The sequence below is a fragment of the Plecotus auritus genome (assembly GCF_963455305.1).
Source record: "Plecotus auritus genome assembly, chromosome: 5".
In the NCBI taxonomy this organism is placed as follows: domain Eukaryota; kingdom Metazoa; phylum Chordata; class Mammalia; order Chiroptera; family Vespertilionidae; genus Plecotus; species Plecotus auritus.
In genome coordinates, this window is record NC_137776.1 from 178,759,141 (window position 1) to 178,785,534 (window position 26,394).

Consider the following 26,394-nt stretch of genomic DNA (forward strand, 5'->3'; position numbering starts at 1 on the left):
TATATATATATATATATATATATATAAAAGATTTGAATTAAACTCTAGTACTTACTGGGTTTATGGTCTTGTGTAAATTCCTCACCCTCTCTTATTGTTTCCTTATTTAATAATCGCTCCTAGATAGGGCCCTGAGACTGAAATAAAAGGAAAAAAGGGAACACAGAGCTCAGTGTCCCACCCTGAAGGAGTGCTCCTTAATGGCATCGGATGGAGGCAATGGTGATGTTAATATAAACCCATGGGAAGGGGTGGATATGAGAGAGCCTCTACTTGGTTTTCACCACTCTGTCACTGTTAACTTTACCTGAATGTACACTTGCCAAAAGTAAATTACATTTCCCTTGACTTTCTAATAATCACCGCCTTAGAAACAGTAAAGATGGATTCAGATACTTAGGGAGGTTCTCTTCTGTTATCAACCAGGTGATTCATATTGCTGAGCAGAGACCAGGCGACATCCTACATGAGAGACTGGCAAAAGCACAAGAGATCTTGGAGCACATGCAATGAGCCGACACTGTTTACTGGGGCTCGGAAACCCATCTAAAAGAATTTATGCTTTAAATCAATGGCAGTTGTCAATGAGCCTGTGAGAAAAACCTTGCTAGGCCCCTCTAGATTTTATTGCAATTCATATTGATAATATAAAAAAAAAAAAGCCTCCCAAGCAAAAGGTCAATCTAATCCAATCACTTAATGCAGAATTATGGTATCAAGTTTCCACATTACTGAATGAATGATCACGTGTTTAAAGGTGTGTGCCATAAACTAGCTGTGGGTGTTAGACATTTAACAAGTTGTTTTATTCTTAATTGTTGGCATTTGCTTAACTGTTTTCTTAATTCTAATTTATGTTTTTATGTTCCAGTTTGTTTACATAGCCCATAGTTCCCAATTGTCTTTATTTGCTTAAGTGTTTCTTTACATTTATTTACATTTTTATATATGTTGCTTTGCTTACATAACTCATTGTTTGGAGTGGGCTAGAAATAACCATAAGTCCACATCGCTAATTAACCTCATCCTCATGACTGATTAGTCAAGATTATGAGCCTAGAAGGAAGGCAGGGAGGAGGCCTGATTGTGAGTCACAGGATCATTAAATTTTAGAACTAGAATTTAGGTTTTAAGGCATTTTCCAGGTAGAATTCCATGGTTTTACATCTTCAATGTTGGAGAATTATGAAAGATTGGCTGCTTGCTCTTACTCCTTTATGCAAAAAATGTATAAGGATTTGGTGACAGCTTTGAAAAACAAGAATAGGGGAAGTCCAATCACTGATGACTATGAGTAACCCGTAATGGGGGCTTGAAATGAAACTTGACACATAAATGGACCATAGAAGAGCTGGGAATACTAAAGAACACGGGGTGGGGGGGCCTTCTTCTTTGGAGGTAAGAAAGCAGAGTAGATTGTTTGGAACTCCTTCTCCAGAAGCTGAGCAGTTTGTAAGGATTTTAGCTTGCCTAACTGTAAGGTTAGCTATTAGCTTTGCAGTGGGGAGTATTTAAAAGTACACAAACATAGGAAGGAAAGAACCTGGAACAGAGTAACCAGCTTCATTCCAAGAATCCATCTGGCACGTAAAGAACTGCTTGTCCTACATTAAGCCCTGCAGAGTAAGAGCCATTTTTCATACTTCACACCCCTATTTTTGGTTTCAGGTAAGGCAGCTTACTGAGTTTGGGGAAGAAACAAGAAGAGTTTTCAGAACTGTCTAACCAGGGGACCCACTTAGGGTGAGCTCTATGAATCTCACCAAAAGTTTCCCCCTAACAGGGGAAACATGTTGAAGCCTTGATTCAGAAAATCAGGTTAAGAGAAAGCTCAAGTGTCCACAAGAGGTGGAAGTCCAGATTTCCAAATAATGTGAGCTTTTAGTCATTTGTAAACAGAATGTAATGGAACAAGAGGTGTTAAACATATGAAAAGCTGTGGCTGGAATCACCAACATTAAATGATATGGTAGGTTGATAAGTGAAATCCAGTCTATCCCTAAATATATTTTTGCAGCTTTGGTGTATCTGGAGGCAGCTAAAAGCAAACACCGTCAAAGGACTAGTACCTAGATTACAAGGAATTGCAAGATGTATAAAGGTGTTTTAAGGCTTAAATTAGTCCTGGATGTCAGGTCCCTTACCTCCTTACTTCTCTCGGTCCCATTTTCATATGCTTCCACCCTTTTTAAAAAATATATATATTTTATTGATTTTTTACAGAGAGGAAGGGAGAGGGATAGAGAGTCAGAAACATTGATGAGAGAGAAACATCCACCATCCGCCTCCTGCACACCTCCCACTGGGAATGTGCCTGCAACCAAGGTACATGCCCTTGACCGGAATCGAACCTGGGACCTTTCAGTCCGCAGGCCAACGCTCTATCCACTGAGCCAAACCGGCTAGGGCCATATGCTCCCCTTTTAAGGGAAAGTGTAGTAAAATCCGCTCAAAGTAGACTTCAAACATGCAGGACAGTGGCTGACCCTTACCTGGTCACCTCTTGAGGGACAGCACAAGGCCAGAGCGCTGGCGCCAACTCCTAGCAGCGCCCTTTCGGTTACCATGGTGATGGTAACAGGAGGGGCGGGGCCTCTAGCCCTTGCTTACCCGCCTGTGTCCATATTTCGAACGCTCCAATTGGGACAGCCCTTTCGTGCCTCTGTCCCGCCCCACTCGGCTCCGGAAGCGATGCGATTGGCCCGGGACAGGCGGCCAGGCACCCTGAGGGTACCACCTCCTGACGGGAAGAGCGGGAAAATGTACCAGGTGTTGTCCGAGGCGTGAAGCTCGCCGCGCTTTGGAGAAGCACATGGTTGGCTTTGGAACGAGTTGCCTGGTGTCCCATAGACAACTCATCGCACCCATGATTATTAACACGTAGGTAGCAGGAGCCGGGGCGAAGTTACATTTGTGGTCCCAGGCGGGACACTCAGGGGTGCGAGGATGCGGGCAGGAGTCAAGATCCGGTGGCGCGCACCCGGGTCCTGGGGATCAGAGGCCAGAGGGGGCGGGCCGAACTCCGGGGGCGGAGCCAGCGGCGGCGGCGGGAGGCGCAGGGTCCAATTGAGCGCGCGCACCGCCCCCAGGGGCGGGGCGTGCACAGCGGTCCCCGCCCTCCCGCGCGCCCCCGCCCCTCCCCCCGAGCGCCGGGCCGCAGTGAGTGAGTGGCACAGGCAGCCTGTCAATCCCTCAGCCCGGCGGCCTTCGAGCCCGGTCCGCGGCGGCTGCTGGCAGCGTGCGTGGCTCCGGCAGTGGCGGCGGCGACTTCTCCCGCCCCATCAATCTGCTGTCCGCCCGGCGCGCGGCCCGCCGGGGCCCTCCACCGGGCTCCGCGCCCTCGCCGCGCCGGCCCGCCCGCTCCCAAACTTTACTCCTCCGCCCCCCTCGGCCCACCCGCCGGCCTCCTCCTCCGCCGCTGCCCGCCGCCGCCGCTCCCTCCCCCGGGGCCTCGGGGGCTCGGTTCCCGCCCGGCCGAAGCGGTGGAGGAGGCGGCGGCGGCGGCCGAGGGAGGGGAGTGCGCAGGCTGGCGCGGGGGACGGCGGGCGTCCCGGCAACTCGGCCGGCGCTGAGGAGCAAGTTGAGCGGGGCCGCCCGGCGGGGTGCGCGGCGGCGAGGAGGCGGCGCGGCGGCCGCGTGAGGGCAGCGGGCGCCGCTGCCTCCGCCTCCGCCACCGCCGCGGAGCCCGGCGCTTCCGCCCGCCGCTTCTCCTCAGCCTCGGCGGCGGCGGAAGCCGGAGCCGGGAACCCGTCCGCACCGCCTCAGCCGCGGGCCCCGCCGGCCGGGCAGCCCCCTCCCCGCGCGGGCGGGGAGCGCGCGGCCGCCTCCCCCTCCCCCTCCCCCTCTTTCTTCTCCTCCCTCGTCGCCGCCGCCGCCGCCGCCTCAGCCTTCGCCTCAGCCGCCGCCGCCGCCCGCTCCCGCCCGCGCGCGGCGGGATGGACGATCAATCCAGGATGCTGCAGACTCTGGCCGGGGTGAACCTGGCCGGCCACTCGGTGCAGGGGGGCATGGCCCTGCCGCCTCCCCCGCACGGCCACGAAGGGGCGGACGGCGACGGCAGGAAGCAGGACATCGGCGACATCCTCCACCAGATCATGACCATCACCGACCAGAGCTTGGACGAGGCGCAAGCAAAGTTGGTGTCGTCTCATTAAGCATCTTTTGTGTGTGTGCGGGAGCCAGGCCCGCGGCCGAGTCGCGGCCCGGGGCGGCGCCCGGGGCAGGGGCCTCAGCCCCGGGCAGGGAACTTTCTCCGAAAACCAGCAGCCCGCCCGGGCCTCGGGGGACTTGCTCGCGCCCCTGGACGCGGGCGGGAGTCAGCAAAGTTGCTCTCGGGGCTCGGGACGGACTTGGCGCCACGCGGATGTCGTGGTTTTCTCCCCGCGCCGTCCGGCCTCCGGTAGCCCGGCCCCCTCGCGCGGATTCAAACCTCCCGCCTGGACCCCGTGCACGCCGCCCGGCGAGGGCTCCGGGCCGCAGCGGAGGGAAGTGCAACTTTCTCCTCGGGCCCGGGCCCGGGCCCGGCCCCGGCCCCGGCGCCGGCCTCCACTTGGCCGCGGGACGACCTCGCCCGACGGGCGCGGGGCGATGGGTGTTTCCCTGACCGGGCCGGGTGCGGGCGGCCAAGTTCTCGGGGAAGGGAGGGCCGCCTCGCAAACTTTGCCGAGCTGTCACCGTCCGCTGGCCGTGGTCGGCCGGCCGCCCGCACCGGCCCGGCTCCCCTCGGTGGAGGGCGGACGCTGGAGCCCCTCCGCGCCGACCCCTCCCGCGGGTCGCCGCCTGCCCCGGTGTCGCGGCTCCCCGTGCGGGTTCGCGCCCTGCGGTCGCCAAGGCTGCTGCCTGCCGGGCAGACGGGTCGCGCTTCGTTCGGGCAGGAGCTTGAGCTGCCGGAGCTTGCCGGCTGTCGCTCACCAGTCAACTTGAGTTTCTGTTGACTTGCCAGGGTTCAAAAGAGCTTTCCAAAATTGGGAGCCGGAATTAAATCTTGGGTCTAACTTGTAGGCGCCATATTATTCCATAGGTGATGCTAATACCTTTGTGTTTTGCTATTTGCTCTTTAGGAAACATGCCCTGAACTGTCACAGAATGAAACCCGCGCTCTTCAGCGTCCTGTGTGAGATCAAAGAGAAAACAGGTAAGACGCTGCGCCCCGCAATGGGCCTGGAGACCCCCGAGGTGGGGTCGGAGCTACTCCTTCGACTCTCCAGTTGAGAGCTGCTGCTTTTGGGCACCGCCATCTTTGATCATTCTCTCCTTCCCACCTCCTGATCTTGAGAAAAAAACTGCAATAAATCTGGAGTCGATTTCTCAATTCTGTTCCTGGTGTAAAATGAAGTGTAGATGTGGACGGGGCTGGGTCGCAGTCCCCAGGCGGCCGCCCCTGGCTGCTGGCGGGGAGGGGGCCCGGGGCGCCAGCCGCCCTCTCCCGCTCCTTTTGCCTTGTTTGTATGTCAGTTTTTAAAAGGAGCATCGGGAGACTGGATGCCAGGGACCGAGTCCCCGGGAGAAGCACCGCCCGAACTTTGTTATACTTGGACAGCCTTAAGCGTCAGCTCCTCAGATAGAAGAATAGATGCAATGGAACAGACTTCAGTGGCATGTTTGAATTAGTGTTTTAGTTGGGAAGACTACTTTTAAGTATCGAGAAAGGCTAATGATGCGTTTAAGCATATACAATGTATTTCACCTATTAATATCTCTAGTATATTTTGTGCTTGAAGTCATTTTGTAAAGATGCTTAGTATATTTAATAAAATAAAGGCACAGATGCAGGTTAAACCATTTTTGACGTGTTCAAGTCAGGGATTATATGAGAAGACAGTTTTTGCAGAAGTGCTGGAATGAAAACTACAAGTGCATATTAGGTAAATTTCTGGCAATTCATTTCAATTTAATTTTTTTCTTAAGACTTTTTAAAATTGAAGATATGTTAGTCTTGAAGTGACAGTTATAACTCAAGTGAAATTGTAGATTTAATCTAGATGTTTTAGTTAGTATTTGGTATTAGCTGCCCTGTTTATGGCAAACAAGTGCATTAAACAAGCTTTACTGTTTATTTATTTTTATTTATTTTTTTGGTGTGTGTTGGATATACCATATTATAAAGTTGCCATTTTTTTTTTTTTTATGTTTAGGCAAAGAAGAGAAAGTTAAAGTCCAGAATGTAACAATATCCAAGTGATACTTTTTAAAAGGTTAAGTGTGATTGCATTTAAATTGAGTGTACAAGTAATAGCACACTGCATATAATTGTTAGTTACCCTTCTTTTAAACAGATTTTCACTCTGCAATGCTATTCTGATCCTAAAAGTAGTCAAGAAAGGATGATGGGTTATTGCTGGCTATTAAAATACATGCTAAAACCATAATTAATAGCAAATATTGACAGCCTTAACGAGTAGTTTTTTCCTGCTTTTCATTCACTTAGTATTCATGGTTTCCTAATGTTGAGTGATTCTTTTAAAGATATATTTTTCATTTTGTAAACCATCGACATGTTAAATTACTAACTTTTACCCTGTGTTGATTTTTATCTATCTTTAGAAAGCATTGTGATTTGATAATTTTTATCTGACTATAAAAGAAGACTTTAAGTATGAAATCTTAAGGCTTCCTTAGTTTAGAAGCCTAAAAGTATGTAATTCTCAGTAAATTATGTTGCTTAATGTCCAAGGATTTTCTTGCTATCAGGGCTCCACTTCAGTTTCTGCTGACAGCTAAGCACTGGGGTATTGACTATGTTGTGAATATTAAGATTGATTCCACTTTATACGGCATTATATTACTGGGGTGAGGGGATTGATATTTTCCCCTCACCCTCTTCTCATAATTTTTTTTTCTTTTTCCTTTTTAAAGTTTTGGCCTAGCCACCTTGAGAACCATACCCAGCAAACTGCTTTTCTTGTTTAGACATTTAGCAGCAGGCAGAATTCAATTAGGAAGCATAAGTCCTCTAGTTGCTTATTTGCACAAGACTTAGTTACACCATTCTGAAAGGAAAGTGTAGTCAACCTCATGTCAAAGGTGAGTTGCGAAAAAGAAACAAGTCTTTTCAGAGTCTGGCAGAAAAGCTTTGGTGTAGGGCTCTTGCTATTTCAAAAGCAAGAGTAGCTGACAAAGGAAATTTTTGTGTTTGAAAATTGTTTCTGAGACTTTCAGTGATAAATTGTAAATTAGATCCTCTTTTTGTGCTTTGGCCAGGGGATCCAAGTTTGTATGTTATCTCTTTTGTAAAAAGCTAACAGCCGACAGAGTCAAGACGGCTGTCTGGTTACAGGCATCTTCCTGCCAGCTCTCTAAGCTCGAGAGGGATGGGATTTAAGTACCGAATGATTGATGGGGGTGAAGCTCTTTCTCTCCCCTCATTTCTCCCCTTCCACCCATAGCTCCACCTCACTCTCCAAAACTAGTCTTAGAAGGAGACAGGGAAGCTGGACTCAGAATCCTGGATTTGAAATAAAACAGCTGTGTAGACATGAGCCTCACCAAAGCAAAGAAAGCAGGGCAGCAAATTTCAGCCTCCCCCACCCCCGAATCGGTTCCCATAGTCATGGTTTGGAAACATCATGAACTTATAAGCATTGTAGAATAGATTGTATAATGGTTTTTTTCTTTAGATCATTTTATGTAATCTAATAATATAGTAGCCAAACATTAATTTTCTGTGATCTAGAGAAAGTTGAACTAGTCATTTGTAATAGAAACTGGGAAGATTATGTGATGACTCTATTCTGTATAATGGTGGGTGGGGTGGTAAAGGGGGTTGACTATCGGGGAGTGGGAGAGAAAGCCATCACTATGGGGAGTAGGGAGAGAAAACCATCACTTCAATGGATAATAATGTCATTTCAGTAGTGCTTCTTAGAAAATAAGACAATCATTTAAAAAAAATTCCATATATTTGTAGATTTGCCAGTAGATTTTTAGGTGTCTGATCAGACAGTGAACATTGCCAGTTCTGATGCACATGAGGAATTTAGTTTGGAAAAATCTTTTTTCCCTCCTACTAAATATGGAAAGGTATTTTTTCCTTCTGACAGATAAATGGGTAATCTACCACAATTATATTATTTTCTTGTGCAGAGGTAGGGAAAGTATACTTTTACTATGAGATGTTTGCTTTTACCTGAAAAAAATTTTTTTTTTTTTTTTGTAAAATTCATCATGCAATTATTTTTGGGCAGAAAAGTCTGTCATTGTTAAATTATGGTACTTTGCATTTTGGAAGCAACTGAAAAGTTACAGGCTTTATAATCAAGATGTTTGCACATTTTAAACTAAGCAACCAATGAGATAAATATGTTAAGATTTGTCTTTTGGGTTTTTTTTTTTTTTTTTAGCCATATTTTCTCATCTACTATTAAACTTCCCTGTTGCTATAAGGGCTCCTCATCTACATACTTTTTTGGGGTACATTCCCTCACATCTTTTTAGTCACCTTCATCTTGATTGTTGAAGTCCTTTCCATTGTGAAAACATCCTCACAAATCTGCCTTCTTTCCAATGCCCTTAATTGTGACATTTCAAGTGAAGGAAGTGGCTCTTTTTGAGGGAAAAAAAAGTATTTAAAATTTTTTAATGAAAATTCAACATTTTAGTATATAATCTCAATCATTGAAAAACTGTTGTATATTTAAAAAAAATCAACACAACCTTTTCCTTTTTTTAAAATGGTAGGTTAAAATACTCCAGGTTGATAGCTGCCAACCAAACTCTGATTTATTGCCACCACAAACCCTAAATAGCGTTCATTTACTAGTAATGTCTAATGGCATACATGATGGTTTGCCAGATTTGTGGCCTTTGTGAGGCTTATAAGCAGGACTGACTTGGGAAGATCATAAAACTTAATGAACTTCTCTACTGCAGGAGGTGTCCGCAGGGGAAGAGAAAGGCCTGCTTGGCTGGTTGCGCTGGTTGAAGTATTTTTTATGTTTAAGGAGAAGAAAATGACTATTAAAAATGGTTTACTTTGAAAGGAACCCTTCATAGAAAGAGTCATAAGAATTTTAGATATCCAAACTGTATCAAGAATGTAGCTTGTGAGTTTTTATATGAATTTAGATTATGATTTATATGATTAAACCTTTTATCTTTACTCCTATAAGTGTGACTAGCTTTCAGAGGGACAGGGCACTGTTCTCAGTCAACACCTCTCTATTTTAATTCTGTCCCTAAAGGTTTAGAGACTTACTGTAGTCTTCTTTTTCTGGTCTGTTTTCTTTTATTTATGCTTCATTATCAAAATGTTTATTTTTTTTGTACAGTGCAATGTAATTATTTAAATCCCAATGTTTAAAAACCAAGTATTCCATCAAGTGAAAAATTAACAGGAAAGGTGAAAATTGTTATATGTAAGTCTAAATGTTATTGTATATGTCATACACATTCTTTTCAGTTGCTCTTGCAATATTTCCAACATAATTATCATTATTTTCCCAAAGCTTTAAAAACAAATGCACTGTTCCATACACGATTAATTTTGCATTTTAATGACTATTATGGACAGCTTCAAACAAAATATGTAGATAGAAGAGAAACTTGAATCCCCATGAACTCATCACCTACCATCAGCAGGAACACTTGGCTAATCTTGTTTTCTCGTAACTCCCACTCTTTCACAATTATTTTGAAGCAAATTTTAGTGGACTGTTAATGTTTTAAATTTCCTTTCAGTTTTAGACATGACTTGTTTAGATTGGATATATTAAATGATTAAGCAGGAAAAAATACAGAGTCAGTGTATCTTGGAACTATCACATATTGCTTTATCACACATTTTTTCTTAGAGCAATTTCAGAATATTTTCTTAATTATTTTTTATATTTTTGTAAATTTGTATAACTTACTGAAGCTTTTTAAGGAGGTTTTGAGGGAGGATTTAAAAGATGTTTTCCTAACTTTCTTTATTCTTCCTCTCCCAGCCTCATAAGAGTATTTGTAGAAAACCTAGAAAAAACCCCACTACCATACTAGTTTAGAACGTCATGATCTAAAGTGTCAAGTAAGTAGCTTCTTAAAAATATAGGGCTGTCTTTCAACTCTTTCCCCCCAATAATACAGTGAACCCTCAAGTAATTATTTCTTGCCTCAGTTTTAGTGAACTTCATTTTATTACAGATTTGTGTAGACTTTACTATGTTATTATATAAATTTACATAATTTTATTCCAAATCAGAAGTATATTACAGTAGCAAAGGAAGCCCTGAATTGCTCCAAAGAGCACACTGGTTTATCAGCTTTCATAAAATATATCTATATGTACCTCTTTCATACTATGATCCTTTACTTTTTAATTAATTTCACTTGTACTTTTGGATTTAATTTTGTTACTTTTGTAAAAGGCTGCTTCCAAGACAGATTTAAGTTTAACGTCTAATTTGGATTACTTACATTTTGCTACTTTACGGTGGCATTGTATAAAATGAAGTTATATGAAGTACAGCTATAAAGAATTGAAACTGCATTTCATGAACCACAACCTAAATCAGTCATCACTTTATTTTTTACTCAGACCATTGAGGTATCTATCTATTCATAATAAATACTTAACACATCAGCACCAACACATCAAGTTAAATAAGGATTTTCAGACAATTTTTTCTCTGTTTGTGTACATGTGAGCATCTTTAGATATTTATTATTTCTATTGACACTATGAGAATAATGTTTTATTTGTTTTCTCAGCAGGCTTGTGTTTTAGCCATTTATCAGTGTGATCAGCATGATTTAGGTAGTGACTACTAACAAAGCTTGCACACACCCCCTCCCATGTTGACCTTTTCAAGCATTTGCTCTACTTCAGTAGGCCATTTGAGTCTTTAAGTATGAACAGAGTAAGTAATTTATATCACTATGTAGTAAATTGGTCAAAGTTTTTCAAACCTGGCTATCAGATTTTTTACAAAGTTATAGAATTTAAAGTGCTAGTATAGCTAGATGATAGTGTTATATATAACAAATAAATTATAATCAATGCATGAGTGAGCCACTGAAAAAATAAGCCTTTCTATGACACGGAACATATCTGAAAATAAATTAATCTTTAACACTTGAGTCTAGCCGAAACCGGTTTGGCTCAGTGGATAGAGCGTCGGCCTGCGGACTCAAGGGTCCCAGGTTCGATTCCGGTCAAGGGCATGTACTGTGGTTGCGGGCACATCCCCGGTGGAGGGTGTGCAGGAGGCAGCTGATCGATGTTTCTCTCTCATCGATGTTTCTAGCTCTCTATCCCTCTCCCTTCCTCTCTGTAAAATATCAATAAAATATATAAAAAAAAAAAAAAAAAAAAAACACTTGAGTCTAATTATCCCCTGTGTAGGTAGAATAGTAACTAGAATCTCTTTATTATTTTTTTATGGACATATTCCATAAATACAATACAGTAGTTTGCTTTGGTACTAAATTTGAGTATGTGTTTAGCAAAAAAATTGGTGTGACAGAATGTGTTAAATTGAATTGGTATAGCATTTTTTTTTTATACTGACTATATAGGATAGTAACCAATTAGGATGGAAAACAAAAGTAATTATGGATAAAAATAATTGTTAAAAACTATTTGTATTTGTTTTCCTCGAATTAAGTGTTTTAAAAATGTTAAGCTGTTTTGAACAATAACCTTTTTTGTGTAATCTTATTAATGGAGGAATTGGTATACATACATTGTAATCCTTTTAATGCTGATGATTCCTCACAATGTTTAAACTATTTGGGAGACTCAGCATATGTTATGACAAAATGATTTTTTTGGTTTGTTTTGCTTTATGTGATCCATCAGTTTTCAAAGCGTATTTCTTAGACATCAGAGTCCAGCAGGTGGCTTTTTACATTAAAAAATTCATAAATTTTAAAATCTCATAAAATTTTATTTCAAATTCAAATTAACTAATTGAGAATGTCAACATTTCCACTCTCAATATTAACATTTATAATAGAACAAATGGTTGCATATAGAAACTATCTGCAACATAATCTAAATTAAGATTCTAAACAGGCATTACAGATGCTGGTAACTTTGGCAATTATCATTTTGTTTGGTGAACAGTAGTAAAACAGTGTGCGGTAGAAGTGTTTAGAGAGAGAGGATAAATAAATTGAACAGTTTTGCAATGCAAAGTGGTTTGTGGTGTTTTTGAGGATTTCTTGGCTCTCTCTTAACTGCTATTGTGAGCCTGGAGCAGATTTCCCCATTGCTAATGCCCTAGAAGTATTAATTCACTTTGATATGCTAATTAGAGGGCATTATGCAAGAAATGAGATTAAGTGGCAGCATGAAGCCATTTGCCTGTCAGTAAATTGAGAGCTTTAGCATCAGGAGGAGCTTTGTGGGTTTTTTTTTGTTTTGTTTTTTGTTTTTTATTTTTTTAATTTTTTCTTGGTTTTGCATATAAATAAAATTGATTGAAAGATCTAGAGAAGCTTCTAGAACATTGGTAGGTTTTTTTTTTTTTTATCCCCTATGATTATTTAAACGTAGATTATAGAATTTTTCTGAATGTTAATTGACCTAATTGGAAATAGTAATATTAAGTTTTCATTGTGCTCTCTCTGTATGTAAGTATACTAAGAATTTGTGTCATCCAGTCTTTTTTTCCCCTAAAGCCTAATTTCAGCCACATGTCTAGTAAACTGTTATCACTTCTTTCCAGAAGTGTAAATTTGCTTGTGTGCTTGTGCACAGTGTTTTCACTAAACTGAACTTTATAAGAACATATTATTCACTAGGGAATGAAGGAAGAAGTTGTTAAGTTGGGCTTCAGGAAACTATATTAATGAGCATTAAGATTGGACTTCAATACCTAAAAGCTGAAACAATTAGAATTAAACTCTGCCCTTTGCACAACCTGTGGAATTTACATTTCAGCCTATGTCTGTTGTGTAAGATTACTATATTATTTAATTTTCATGTTGAAGACAAGCTTAATACTTAGATTCTGATTTTGAAGATTTTTGTGGTTTAAGCCAACGCCTTTGATTTTCTCTATAAATCAACTATGTGATTTTCTGTATTTTGTGGAGATATGTATGAATGAGTACTGGGATAGGATTGATGGATGGGGAAGAGAACAGAACTTCTCTGTGCCTGTGGAAAACAATTAAGGTTTCCTTAAACATGGAACTTCTTCCAGTGTAAACCATCAATAGAGGTAGAACTGCAAAACTTGGCCTAACTACAATCCGGTATGGTTAGATAGGCGTGAGTTTGGATAAAGCCTTCATCTTGAGGCATGGTTCTAGTATCTGAATTCCACCACTGTAGCTGTGACTCTAGACCCAATAAACCATAACTTCTCTTCAGAGCCATATGGATTATTTAGTTACCACAGCTGCCATGCACACAGGCTACCAAGGCTGGCACCTCCTCCCTATGCATGTGTGGTGCCTGTTAATGTTAATGGGAGTTAGGAATGTGCACACAGAGAGGGGTATGAGAGTGTCTCCAGACACAAAAGTCCTGATTACATTTCTCATTGAGGAGGTCTTAGTGTATCTACACATTAGCTGCTCTTCTAAATTAAATACTTGGTTACTTTAAATTCTCATTTCTTTCTCAGACTCCCTGAACTAGTTAAATCAGTGAATCCTCATTAGTCTCTGATTACTTTGTAAAATTTCATTTAAACCATATGAAGTTATTTTTGATTGAAATAGGAAGAAAAAGCTTTTGAAACTGCATATTATTTTTTAAACAAAAATGTTTCTACAGGCTTTCAGATATATTAAAAAGCCTTGTAAATAGGAATTTATAGAGGACTTAGTGCAAGGGTCTCCTAAAATACTTGAGTGACATTTGTTGGGGGGAAAGCAACTGCATTAAAAAAATATATATGTGCATATTATTTAGAAAACTTGACTATTCAAGTGCCCTCAAGTGAGAAAGAATTGACTTAGATGGTCTCATAAGTTTCTTTCTTTTCTCCTCTCCCTTCTTAAAAAACAAAACAAAAAACAACAACAACAAAAAAACCAGACCTAAGGACGAAGGTAGTTGGAATTCATAGTCAGATATATCATTTTCAAGTTGGAATAGGAACTAGAACAGGAAATTGATTTTATATTTATTATGAAAGCAAGAACTCTGCCACCAACTGACAGCTATCCATGGTTTAGTTTTGTGATAATTGTTCACAGACATTATTTTGCAGTTGGCCCAGATTATTTATAATGTTGATTGGGAGTATTGGTCCATTAAAAGGTATGTGTATAATGAATATCTTTAATTAAACCAAGTAATATCGGAATATTTTATTTTTCTTTTACATTGGATCTTGGGTCTAGGATTAACTGTCAGTACTGGTAAGAACAAGTTACAATAGATTGTGCAATGATTTCTCTGGCTTCATGGATGTATTTATTACCATTTTTGAACAAATTATACTAACATGAAAAGTTGTGTTTGAAATGATTGTGTGCTAGATAAGGCGATACATTACAGGAATGGTTGAGTTTATGGAGCTTTATGTAGAGGTTTTCTCAGAAATTATAGCACAGGGCTGTCACTATAAAAACCCAGTGATACAGTTGGTAATAACATACAGTGAAGATATTTTTAGATTTTCACTTGTTATTCAAATAAGAGAACCCTCCAGTTTTTCTCGTCATATTTCATTGTTGAATAAGTAAAGGAAAAAAATGAAGGAAATGCTTTTAACTGTGTAGAGACTGTGAGTGTTTGACTTACTTGAATTTCTCTTGCTTACCACTTGTTAGAGCAGTGATGTGATATGATATTGAGGATATTCTTAGGGACTTATTGACTTCTTGGTTCTTGACATTTTGACTGTGATCACTATAGAAACAGAATGCCTGGAAATGAAATGATGGACTCTATGAACATAAATTCTATTCTGTCAGCGTACTACATGAACTAATTTTGATTTACCTAAATTTATGACATTTTGTGTTCAATAAAGGAAATATTTCTTCCTTTCAGTATAATCAGTCTAATGTTACTATTTCTAACATTAAACCATTAAATTCTTTTTTGACTGATTATCATTATGACTTTTTAATTACATGGTTATGTCACTTAAACTTCTAATATTTTATAAAATGTTGGCTTAATAAATAACTAATAATGTTTTCTAGAACCAAACTATAATCAGTTAAAACTTATACTTAGTTGATTGTTGTTCAGTGAGTGAATTATTGTAGAAATACAAACTTTTTTCCAATTCTTACATTTTTCAAAATGTAAGAATTATGATGTGAAAAAGGGTTAGTTTCATAAAGTTTTCCCTTTCGATTTTAAATGTTAGCATTGATGACCATGCCATATAATTTCTGAATTATTCATCATTAAGCAATTATGATTTCTGTGTGGAAAGGCAAAGCTCTCCCCTCCAGAAGATTCCATTCATTTAATAATGATAAAATAAAAACTATCATTTACTGAGTGCCATCTGTGTGCCAGGCATACTATGCAAGGTGCTTTTACATGCATTAAAAACAAACAATTTCCACTTGGAAATTAAAAAAGTAATACTTTTGGGGAAAAAATTTATATAATGCAGATGACATAATATTTCCTAAACTTGTAGCAACCTTACAAAGCAGGTATTTTAATTCTCAATTTGGGGATGAGTAAAGTGACAGAGAGAGGTTAGGTAATTTACCCATGGCATCATCAGTGACAACCCAGGCTGTCCTTGCTCCAGGTGGTGGCAAAAATCTCTTAGCTTGGGCCAAGAAAGTAATGGAATGTGAGGATGCAAAGAAGATGGCAAAACCCAAGCTTCAAAAAATGTGGTCAGGTCCAAAGTGACACTGAGTGGCAGCAGAGCTGTGGTCAGCACTAGTGTAAATATTTGTAGACAACCATGTTTTACAGACTTCAGTTTAATGGGAAAAATCTGCCCTAAATGCCTCAGTAAATATATGCTGGAGAACAGAAGCCTATTCACTGAAGAAACAATTGACTTTAGCTTCTCTGTTGTTAAAGTGGCCTCTAGTGATGGTGCTGCAGTGACTAGATAGAGCAGAGGAGAATGGCTTCCTCCTGGCTGGTGGGCTGGCAGTTTCACTGGCACTGCCAAATGTACTTCCTATTTGTTGTGCAAGGGAATTGGAACAGTGAGGCATTTATCATATCATCCCCTACTCCTCATGCAAGCAAAAAAGGAGAAGTTGTCAATGAAAGAAAAAGAACTGTAATCGCACATTTACATATGCTTCTAATTGTTGATTTGGGGATTTTCTATGAATATAGCTTCACAAAACAGATGCTGTTTAAGAAAAGGGGGAACATAATTTTGTGGGCAATGAATTAAGTGTTTTTGTGGCCCTCTCATCCGTAGCTAGGAGCAGTTTGTGGACCGCGTCTGTGAACGCGGCTCATAATTGTTTTTCACACATAAGTTATGCAAATGAGCTTTTATGGCAACTGGCATAACAATTAGCATCCTCCAGCAATATTTTAGCAGGTTAATTGCAAAATTTCTAAATTGTACATCTGACTTGTTAATTAGGCATGACAGAGGTGGTAAAATAGTTATCTTCAGGCAGTGGCAGCCAGGAGCTGCTTGAAATGCAAAGAGCAAGGATTGATTGGATTTGAGGGTTACAATTGTGGGAGCACTGCTGTTGTCAAGTGCCGCTGAGCAGCTCTGCTCTATCAGTTGCCTCAGAGTAAGAACCACGTAGTTGCTGCGAGTACCCTGCCATTTACGAATCTGCTTTATTTAACTATACAACCCTCCTGTACAAGCTGTTTATTTCAAGCAGTTTGTTCTGGCTGGGATCATTGAGATGAGAGGGGCAACACAAAAGAAATTACTTTGTGCTTGGATTTCAGGAACCTGGAAGTTTACTTTCTGTTTTAAAGTCCATCTCAATATTCTTCACTTAAAAAAAAAAAAAAGGCAGATGCAAGTTCCCTGTAGATATTAGTTCTTGATGCTTTAAATGTGATTGTTTGCTTTTAAATATTAACTCTTAAACATTGTTTTTTTTTTGTGCTTCACGTGTTCATTGCAGGAAAATACTGCTGTGTTATCTGTATTTTAATCCTAATTCTTCTTTAGGTATAGGAGAAGAAAAGAATTCAGTAGAAGGTTGCATACAGTGAACAAGTTTACTGTGTGGAATTTATAAAATCATTATCAGCATAGCATATGATTGTGATACATACCTCTAGTAGAATTTTTCTATGTGCAGTATATTTTTAAAAACATTTTTTTTCAAAATTGAATGTATTTAGATTTCTGTGGTCTATTTCATAGTTTTAATTGGATGGTAACAAAATTTAGTAAACATAAACATTAGTGAATCAAGCGTGATGGCACATGTGTATCTGATTGTGCCAAAATGAGCCATGCCTTTTGTGTTTAAATTAGGCTAATTACATTTTTCTGTGCATAGAGTACCTACAAGGTACATGGAGTATGAAGTTAAGCATGTGTGAAATTTAATGTCACCTTTGAATTTACATATATTCTTTTGATTAAGCCACATTGTGTTTAATGTTGAAATGTTATATTTTCATTTAAAAAGTAAATGTTCTACATGTGCAGCTGTACCAATATTTTACATTTTCTTGTGACATGTGTATATGGAGGAAGTGCCATTTATGATATGTTGTCATCAATAATTTTGTCACTGAGAATAAAAGGCTTTAAACTCATCCACCCACTGGAACGTTTTATCATATTTATTTTAAGAGATATGAAATTAGTGAACAATTGAGCTCTTTATATATAGGAGATGCAAATGTAAATGAATACTTACCATTAATGAAGTGCAACATAAATATTTCCGTGCCAATAAATTATACATAGCAATAGTGTATTCTATAGAGATTTAATAAATAATTTCTTTTCCTAGATCCTTTAGCTACATTCTTTATTATGATCTAATTTACAGCCAGTGGAGATATTAAATATTGGTTAACTTTTTAGAGTGATCTATCGAATTTGAAAATATTGTATTTTGAGTAAGAGTAAAATATCTTACTCAAAATACAATATTCCAGATCATTACATTTACTGATTAAATGTTCACAGATTTTTATCCATCACTGTATTCAACAATTCTAGCAAGAGTTTACTACAGTAATGCTTCATTGGGTAATATTTGGAATAGAGTAACCATTTTAATGAGGTTCATTGAGAGAGATTCAGCAGGGAGCATTTCAGGTGTATTATGGCTTTTGTCTTATCATAATGCACGTCTCTATAGCATTAGAGAAAAAGCTACAGAGGCCCACTCATTTCAGTTAAAAAAATTTTAAAAAGCCAAAACAATACCCCAAACCACCTTTCAAGTAAAGTCTGAGCAGAAAGGTAGTAAGTATAGGCAGTACTGCCTGTTTTTAGGAAACTTGATAAGTAAATACCATTTCTGTAGGTTAAATTTCCATCACATTTTTAACTGTCCTAATATTGATCATCCTATAGAGGGATGAGACTGAAGTCTGGTAGTTATTAGTATAAAGAGGGTCAGCTGCAGAGACTGGTACTGAGCAGAGGCTCTCATGGTAATGATGCTGCTATTTATAGATCCCAATTTCATTAGTTGCAGAGTTTCAAGGAAGAGATTTTCTCTAGGGGAAATGGATACTTGAAGTTCATTTTCTTTCTCACATTAAGGCAGAAACGTGAACAACCTTCAGTATAGGACATACGATTACAGTATTTTTGCGAGGGCAGTTTATTCCCTCAATATATTTGCAATAGTAAATGTTGTAAATTTAAAACATAATGTAGGAATTTAAAAATGCTAGTTGTCATTCTGGCTGAGTGCTACTTTACATACATTGTTTTATTACCCTTGTCATTTTTTTTCTTACAAAAATTTTATTAATTTTGTAGAAACTCTGCAAAGCTGAGTACAGCCATAACTGTATTCCTTTTCTTTAGAATACTGTAAGGCCTACAAAGGAGTTAATTGTAAGAAGTGCAGTTTCCAAAAAATAATACAGTCTACCCACAATGTGTATCTGTATGTATTTGTAAAATAGATAATTGTGCTTTCCTTTTTGAATTCTTGACATTTGAGTTATTTTTTTCCCTTTAAGAGAATATTTACTTAGTTAGTATTCACTTAATTAGAACTGACTGTTTAATGTTTTTTGGGAGGGTATTTATGTATTTTCTTTGCTATATTTGCATTCCAGAAATTAAGTCCCCCTGCCATTATTCGGCGAGCCTTTCATACATTAGAATGATGAATTGAAAGCAGAAATGGGGAAAAGACTGCAATGCAATGAAAATTTAATCAGCGTCTTCTGCTGCTTTAATAAGGCAAATAATTCTTATTGGCCGCTGTGTTAAGGTTTCTAATATTTAATTCATAACAAACCTTGCATTATTCTGCAGTAGCATCGACAGCTCCACTTTGCTGCCTGCCAACAGGCAACCATAAAAACTTAAAAGCAGATGTAAATGTCTAAAACAAGGAGAATGATTAGATCTAAAGCGGTCAAAAAAGTAAACAATATTGTGAAAGAGTTTGATGGATCTCTATATTTAATGATGCAAAAATGATATTAATTAAACTCACTTGAGCAGATTTTTTTTGGACTTGAAGGTAACCTTTTACGAAGCATGGCCTTTTAGTGCCTGACCAAAGACTCCAAAAGAAAGCAGATGTCAATGCAATGTTGATGATAAGCTTCTTTAAACTGGATACAAACTTCCTCTTTAATACTAGAAGTATCTGGTTTATATTCCTGTGTATATGAATTTTCTTAGCAAATGCAGTGCTACAATTGATCTAATGGAATAAAATGTTTTATCTTCACTTAACCCAGTTTGAGAAAAGCAGTAGCTTTCATAGTTCTGCTAATTTCTGTTTTAAATTCCTTAAAAAATTTTTTATAAAAGGGAATATATGTTTTTATTTCCTAACCTGAATTTAATGAATCTGTAAATAATAGCATTCATCTTTCTAGATTACCATCTAGATTTTCCAAGTATTAAGTGTTAGGTTATGTTGGGTACTAAATTTGAACCTGAAGAGAGGAACAAAAAGATATTGTTACTGATTACATGTAAACAGCCGGAATCATTCAAAAGGATGTGGAGAAGAGTATTTCTATAGTGTGAAGCCGGAGAAAATGGCAACCTGCCAAAGCTAGGTGCAAGCTCTTGTTACATGGAAGGGTTGGGCCTGTTCTCATTTCTTCTTGAAATGGCTTAATTGGTGTCAGCACCCCAGGGATAAAGGCCTCTAACACTGAAATCCACACGATTCACCCTGTCTCTGCTCAGTGTAGGGAAACTGGTAACAACTGGTGGTGAATGAGGAGTGAACGGTGCTGTAACAATACTCGATGATGTTTGGGATGACAGAAATTAATACGCACTTGCTTGAAGAAAGCAATGATTAATGGCAGTGAGCACGGGAATGCTGTCCCTTCTTTTACTCCACTTTGATGGGGATTGAAAAGCAAAAGGCTGTTTTCATTCTCTGTAGAAAGCAGAGGTCACACAGAGTACATTATAGCAATTTTTCCTCTCTGGTTTTTTTATTTCATAAATATTATGATAAGCATAGATTAGATAGATTTTTTTTAAAATGAAAGCTTAAAAGGATATTTTATGTCACTTAAACATTGTTTATGCATAAAGAAATCACACATTCTTCTCACTTGTTAGATCATTTCCCTTCATGTCAGAATAATTAGTGTAATTAGGAATTTAAAAAGTCCACAAACATGCAGTTGTATTAATGTTACTTACCGTGATGTAACTGGAATCAAAAGGCTTTAATTTTCTAAAGATTTCTAGGACAGGATGGGGACAGGAATGTTGCAGGGGCTTTCACCTTTATTTTGCCCCTCACCCGGTTTTCCTCAGTGAATGTTTGACGTAAATATATTTTGCAGGGTACTTGCACTTGTCAGCAGCTTTCTTAGCCATTTGATAAAGATTCTTTATTCTACAAGAAAGCCTGAAATAACAGAACTGTACTTTGGATAATGAATTCTTCATCTGTGGAGAACTTTAAAACAAAGTACAGTGTTGGCATTTTTTTCTTTTGAGTGAGAAGGCTGATATATCTTTTGGATCCGACAGGAAGACATAAATTAATAGAGTTCTGGAGTTCAGTTTCTCATTAATAATCCATTTTGTCATGGTTCTTGGCATTGTCAGCCTAGTAGCTGGTTCATATTTTGCTGAAGGATAAAAGCAGATTATGTCTTAAGGCACAAAGCAAGAATAAAGAGTTTATCGCCTTTTGGGGGAACTACATGCTATGAGAAAAATATTGTTTTGCAAAAAGTTTCAAATTTTAGTTAGAAATACACTTTTCATAGGTAAAGCTATTGTTTTATGTACATTTTTCATAGATAAAGCTGCTATTTTAACATCTAAAATGGACCTTGAAACTTCAGGATATTAGGGTTTCAGATGATTACTCTTGCTGAATATTTGCAAAGGTTTGTTTTTCAGGGAAATTATGATAGACTTAAGCTCGTTTTTATAACTCGATATGTTAGGGTATAATTATAGATCAAAAAGAAATTTAGAAAAGTCACTATTCCTCTCTTTGTCTAGTCTCCTAGGCAGGGGATCCTTGACACTTGCTGTGAAGGCTGCTGAGTTTTTAACCATTTAAAAATCCAATCAATAAAATAAGTCTTATTTCTAATTTGATAATTCTGTAATTAACCTTTTTATGGAGGCTCCAGAAATGATTATTTATAGATATTGAACCCAGAGACAGATTCTCATAAATGGCAACATTTAAAGTTGTTTGTATTTTAAAGAAAGGACTTCTTACAAAAATTGAAATACCGCACCCTCCCTGATAGTTGCTAGAATGGTCACTGGTGAACTGAGATCCCACATTATTTAAGGGCAGGAAACAAGTTGAAGGGAAATGGGTATAAAAATAATACCAGGGTTTTTTCATGCATTTAAGAATTGTTATTTTTAGTGTGTTATTTGTATTGCAAGTCTTTTATAGGCACATTCTTAGAAATAGACAACTGAAAAATATGTTCAGTCTTTAAAATTTGGGACTTGTGCTACCATTTCCAATTATTCCTACCTGTTTTTGTTTGCTTACTTTTAAACTTCTAAGTAATATATGTGGGGCATGTAAAGTCATAAATCTAGAGTTGATTTTCGAGATAACCAGCGATGGAGAAAAAGAGAAGGGTCTATCTGGGTTATAAGATGAAGGAAGGAGTATTAAATTATGACCTAATGGGGAAAATTATGAGAAATTTACTTATCTCTACTTAGAAGGGCTTCTTATAATTTAAATATCTTGATGTTTCTTGGGTCATTAAAGTTTATCATTGGATAAAGTTAATACTGATAGTGGTATGTTACAAAGATTCATTTAGGAATGAATGGACAATTTTTTTAGTTTCGATTCTCTAGGATGCTATAAGCTGCTGGAGGGCAGAGGCTGTCTTTCTGTCGCTTTTCTTTAGCACACATTATGTGCTCAGTAACTTATTTATTTTATTTTTGTCAATCCTCACTCAAGGATATTTTTTCCATTGCTTTTCTGAGAGAGAGTGGAAGGGAGGAGGAGGGTTTGGGCGGGGGGGGTGGGGGGGGGGGGAGAAAGATCTATTGGTTGTTTTCCCCATGTTTCCTGACCAGGGGCAGGGAGCGAACCCACAACCCAGGTATGTGCCCTCTACCAGAAATTGAACCTGAGACCCTTTGGTGTGTGGGCTGACACTCTAACCATTGAGATACACTGGCCATGGCTCAATAACTTTTTAAAAAATAAATAAATTCCTCCTGCACATGTTATCTGATGTGTAGCTGCTGAATATATTAAAACTGATATTACATTCTTCTAATCCTTTACATAGAAATTTATTTTAACTGTGATAACTATATACATATAAGAAAACTGCCATAGCTACTTACCTGGATCTGAAGTAACTTATATATACATTTTATATAAAAGTAATTTATGTCTATTATTTCTCCCATTACTGTCATTAATGATAATATTTATGCTAATAAGAGAAAAATCAATGTTGAAACTCCTTTTAACATATTTGGGGTTGAATATTCATCTTTGAAGTTTTCACTTTATAACTAGGTATGATAATAAGCAATCTGTTTCATAGCTAGGCAATATTTGTGTCTTTCCAAATAGTAGTTTTGAATTATGATGATGTAAGACTTGTTTGTTTGTGGAGCTGGGAAGGACATTTGTTTTAGTATATTATAGTAAACTTTTAAAGAGTAGATTTTGACAAGAGACATTTTGCTGACACAATATTTTGTTTATTTTGACTCTCAAGTTCTGTCATAATGGTTGATTTATATTCATTTTAGACTACAGTTTCGTAATCGAGTTTTCTATCTAAAACTACAAAATTCTCTGTTTAAATTAATAATAAATAATTATCTTCAAAGGTGACAGATTGGTCACATGTATTTGACTAGTCCAGAGATTAACCTAAGAGAGTTTAAATGTACTATGATTGTAAGTTATTGAAATGAATGCTAGTTTCAAATTTAGCATGATGGGGGAAACAGAATAGGTATCATTTACTTAAATTGCTCTAGTTTTTTGCCCTTTTGGACTTAGTTTTAATTACATAACTTACCTGCACTACAGTCATTATTGAACTGTTTATTTTCTATTTTGAACCAGCCACTGATCTGTTGATGCTTGTCAGGTGGAAAAACCTGGGAAATCATAGTTTGTATTCACTTGCTTTGTTGACTGTAACCCTTAAAGCAATTTTAAATAGGAAAAAAACAAAAACAAAAAACCCTAACTATTTGTAATGAAAACTCATTGGAAGTAATTTTGTCATGGGTTTTCTCAATTGCAGTATCAAAAGACCATTTCAAGTGACTAGTGAATTTGGTGAATGCTAAGTGGTGAATTAGATAGTAGCTGTGAGGCTGAGGTATATGTCAAAATCTCATTTGCTTAGTAATAAACTAATTGCCAAATATTTGCTTCATGAAAATCATTAAGCATGGGAATCTTACAATTATTTAATTGATGACTATTTTACTTCTATTTTGTCCTTATTCTTCAAAAGTCATATAATTTAAGTCATTTGTTTTGTCTAATAGTTAATAGGTCTGCTTATATCTACCTTTCACAACTACATATGCTTGTGGTACTTCAGAAAACTATAGAGCAGTTTTTAATCTTTTTTTTTGGTTATAGTTTCCTTTGTGAATGTGATGAAAGCATTGGATTCACTGCCCACTTCCTAGATAAAGGCACATACTATAGAATTTTGCATACAATTGCAGGGAGTTTATAAAAACCATGAAATTTGTTCATGGATCCCTCATGGCCCTCAGTTTGAGAACTGCTTTTGTAGGGGTAAATTCTTTTTTCTCTTTAAACCATATTTTGTCCCAATTTGTAACTGCAATCCACTTTCTTCTTGGAAGCCTAATGGATTAACTTTCTTAACACTGGTTCTACAAACACTAAAAGTATCAGTGAGTCTAGTGACTGGCTGTAATGAAGGAAAAGGATCTGGAAAATGGAATAGAACAACTGTATGAAAGGGAAGGGAAAGCTAGTCACCAGACTCAGGTGCTGGTAGACCTGGAATAAAAAGGACAGGGTGGCCTGAAATTTGGAACATGAGTTGTTGAAGGACTTATATGGCAATTAGCATATGTTGACTTGTTTTTAAAAATTAAAAGTATTGGTTTACAATCTAGATGTAGTATAAGCTCCTTGTGGGGAAGGGAATTTAATTTATTGGCAAATCTTTTGCTCCCTGGTGCTTTATAGGGATTTAAGTTTTGCAACATGGTAGAATTCCTTTAACATACATGAAATCCTTGTATATATAATAAAGTAAGTAAATGTTTTCTTGGATAGGAAACGGCATTTAATATGTCAAATGTTTCTATATGAAGACTTTTGAGGAAACTATGTTAATGAGTCTCAAACTTTTTGATCTGGGACCTCCTTACACTCTTAAAAGAATTTTTGTTTATGTGTGCTTAATATCTATCAGTATATATTTGTATTAGAAATTAAATTAAAACAGAAATTTAAAATACTTTAATTTATCGATTATAAACTTGTTATATGTTAACATAAATAACATAATTATCAACTCTTTACATGTTATCCTAAACAGCATTTTCCAAAACAAAACAAAATGGTGCAAATATCTTTAATGTCAGGCTTAATAGAAGATAACTGGATGCTCATATCTGCTCCTGATTCAGTCTGCTATTGTAGGGTTGATATATCTGAAGAAATATATCTGACCTCACACAGATATATAATTGGAAAAGGGAATAGTATTTTAATAGCCTTTTCAGGTCATTGTGGATGTTCTTTTTTGATACTACACCAAAACTTGATAAGTGGTAGTTTCTTAAAGGTTAGTTCAAATGTGTAATCTGAAGCTGTGTTAATAAACTTTTCTACTTTGTTTCATTAAAATTTATTAGTCTAGTTTGCACTTTGAATAGCTCTTCTACCCATACATGATTTTCTAACATCATGTCTTAGTCATTTGAAAAATATTGGTTCACGGAATTGTGCATATCTTCCAAATGTTAATAAATTTCATCATACAAGATAAAAAATTACATCAAGATAAAAATTTATATTACCATCAAATTTATGAGAAAAGTTTCTAAGTACGGGGAAGGTGTCACACCCACAGTGGTGGACACAAATTTTTCAAAATTCTGTTTTTTTTTCAAGAAAGCTAGAATTTTATTGGCATCCAAAACTATAGTTGTTATCCTTGAAGTAATAGGTTTACTTAGTTCATTTTCCAAAAACTGCCTGCCAGATATCTAGTTGACATAACCATAATTTGTCAGTTATTCTTTTTTTAAAACAGTAGTTCAGCTTGCAACTCCGTTGTACTAGAACTTTTTCTCATACTTAGTATGCCACAGAAGTGTTTGTATATATGCAGTTTCTGTTTTGTCACACAGAATATTAAAAAGATGGGTACTCAAGGTGTAATTAAATTAATAATTTTTATTGTTTCATCAAGGATATTCTGAAGTGAAATTGGCTTTTTGTTTTTTAAATTGCAGTGCCTAGTTGTAAAGAACACAATGACTGCTAGCATATTTAGGCCCCACTGCCTTGCTTTGTGCTAAGGTGCCAGCAATTATACCCACCTTTGTTTGTGCACCATCAGTGCAAATGTCAACATGGTGAAAAGGTCAATAACCCCTTAGTATTGAAAAATAATTTTGATTTTGTGGACTCCTGAAAGGGTCTCAGGAAACCCCAGTGGCCTATAAACCACCTTTTAAGAATTGCAAATCTACATAAACTGTAAACTATATATATAAAAGCCTAAGCGATCGGACTACCAACTGGTCGCTATGACATGCACTGACCATCAGGGGGCAGATGCTCAACGCAGGAGCTGCCCCTGGTGGTCAGTGCGTTCCCACAGCAGGAGTGCTGCTCAGCTGGCAGACAGGCACCAGACAACCCCGTGAGCCTGGGCTT

General features: G+C 38.2%; 1 protein-coding gene across 2 annotated transcripts in view; it reads left to right on the top strand.

The window, feature by feature from the left end:
* The first annotated feature begins 3,827 nt into the window (after positions 1 to 3,827).
* The window catches only part of PBX3 (PBX homeobox 3), a 188,948-nt gene continuing 166,381 nt past the window's right edge, over positions 3,828 to 26,394 (top strand). Inside the window, exons 1-2 of one of the 2 annotated variants that reach the window (XM_080671048.1) lie at positions 3,828 to 4,135; positions 5,061 to 5,134. In XM_080671048.1, coding sequence (XP_080527174.1) covers positions 3,936 to 4,135; positions 5,061 to 5,134 — 274 coding nt within the window. In that variant the 5' untranslated portion in view covers positions 3,828 to 3,935. The remainder of the gene's footprint in view (positions 4,136 to 5,060; positions 5,135 to 26,394) is intronic. The other variant, XM_080671049.1, reaches the window with a different exon arrangement.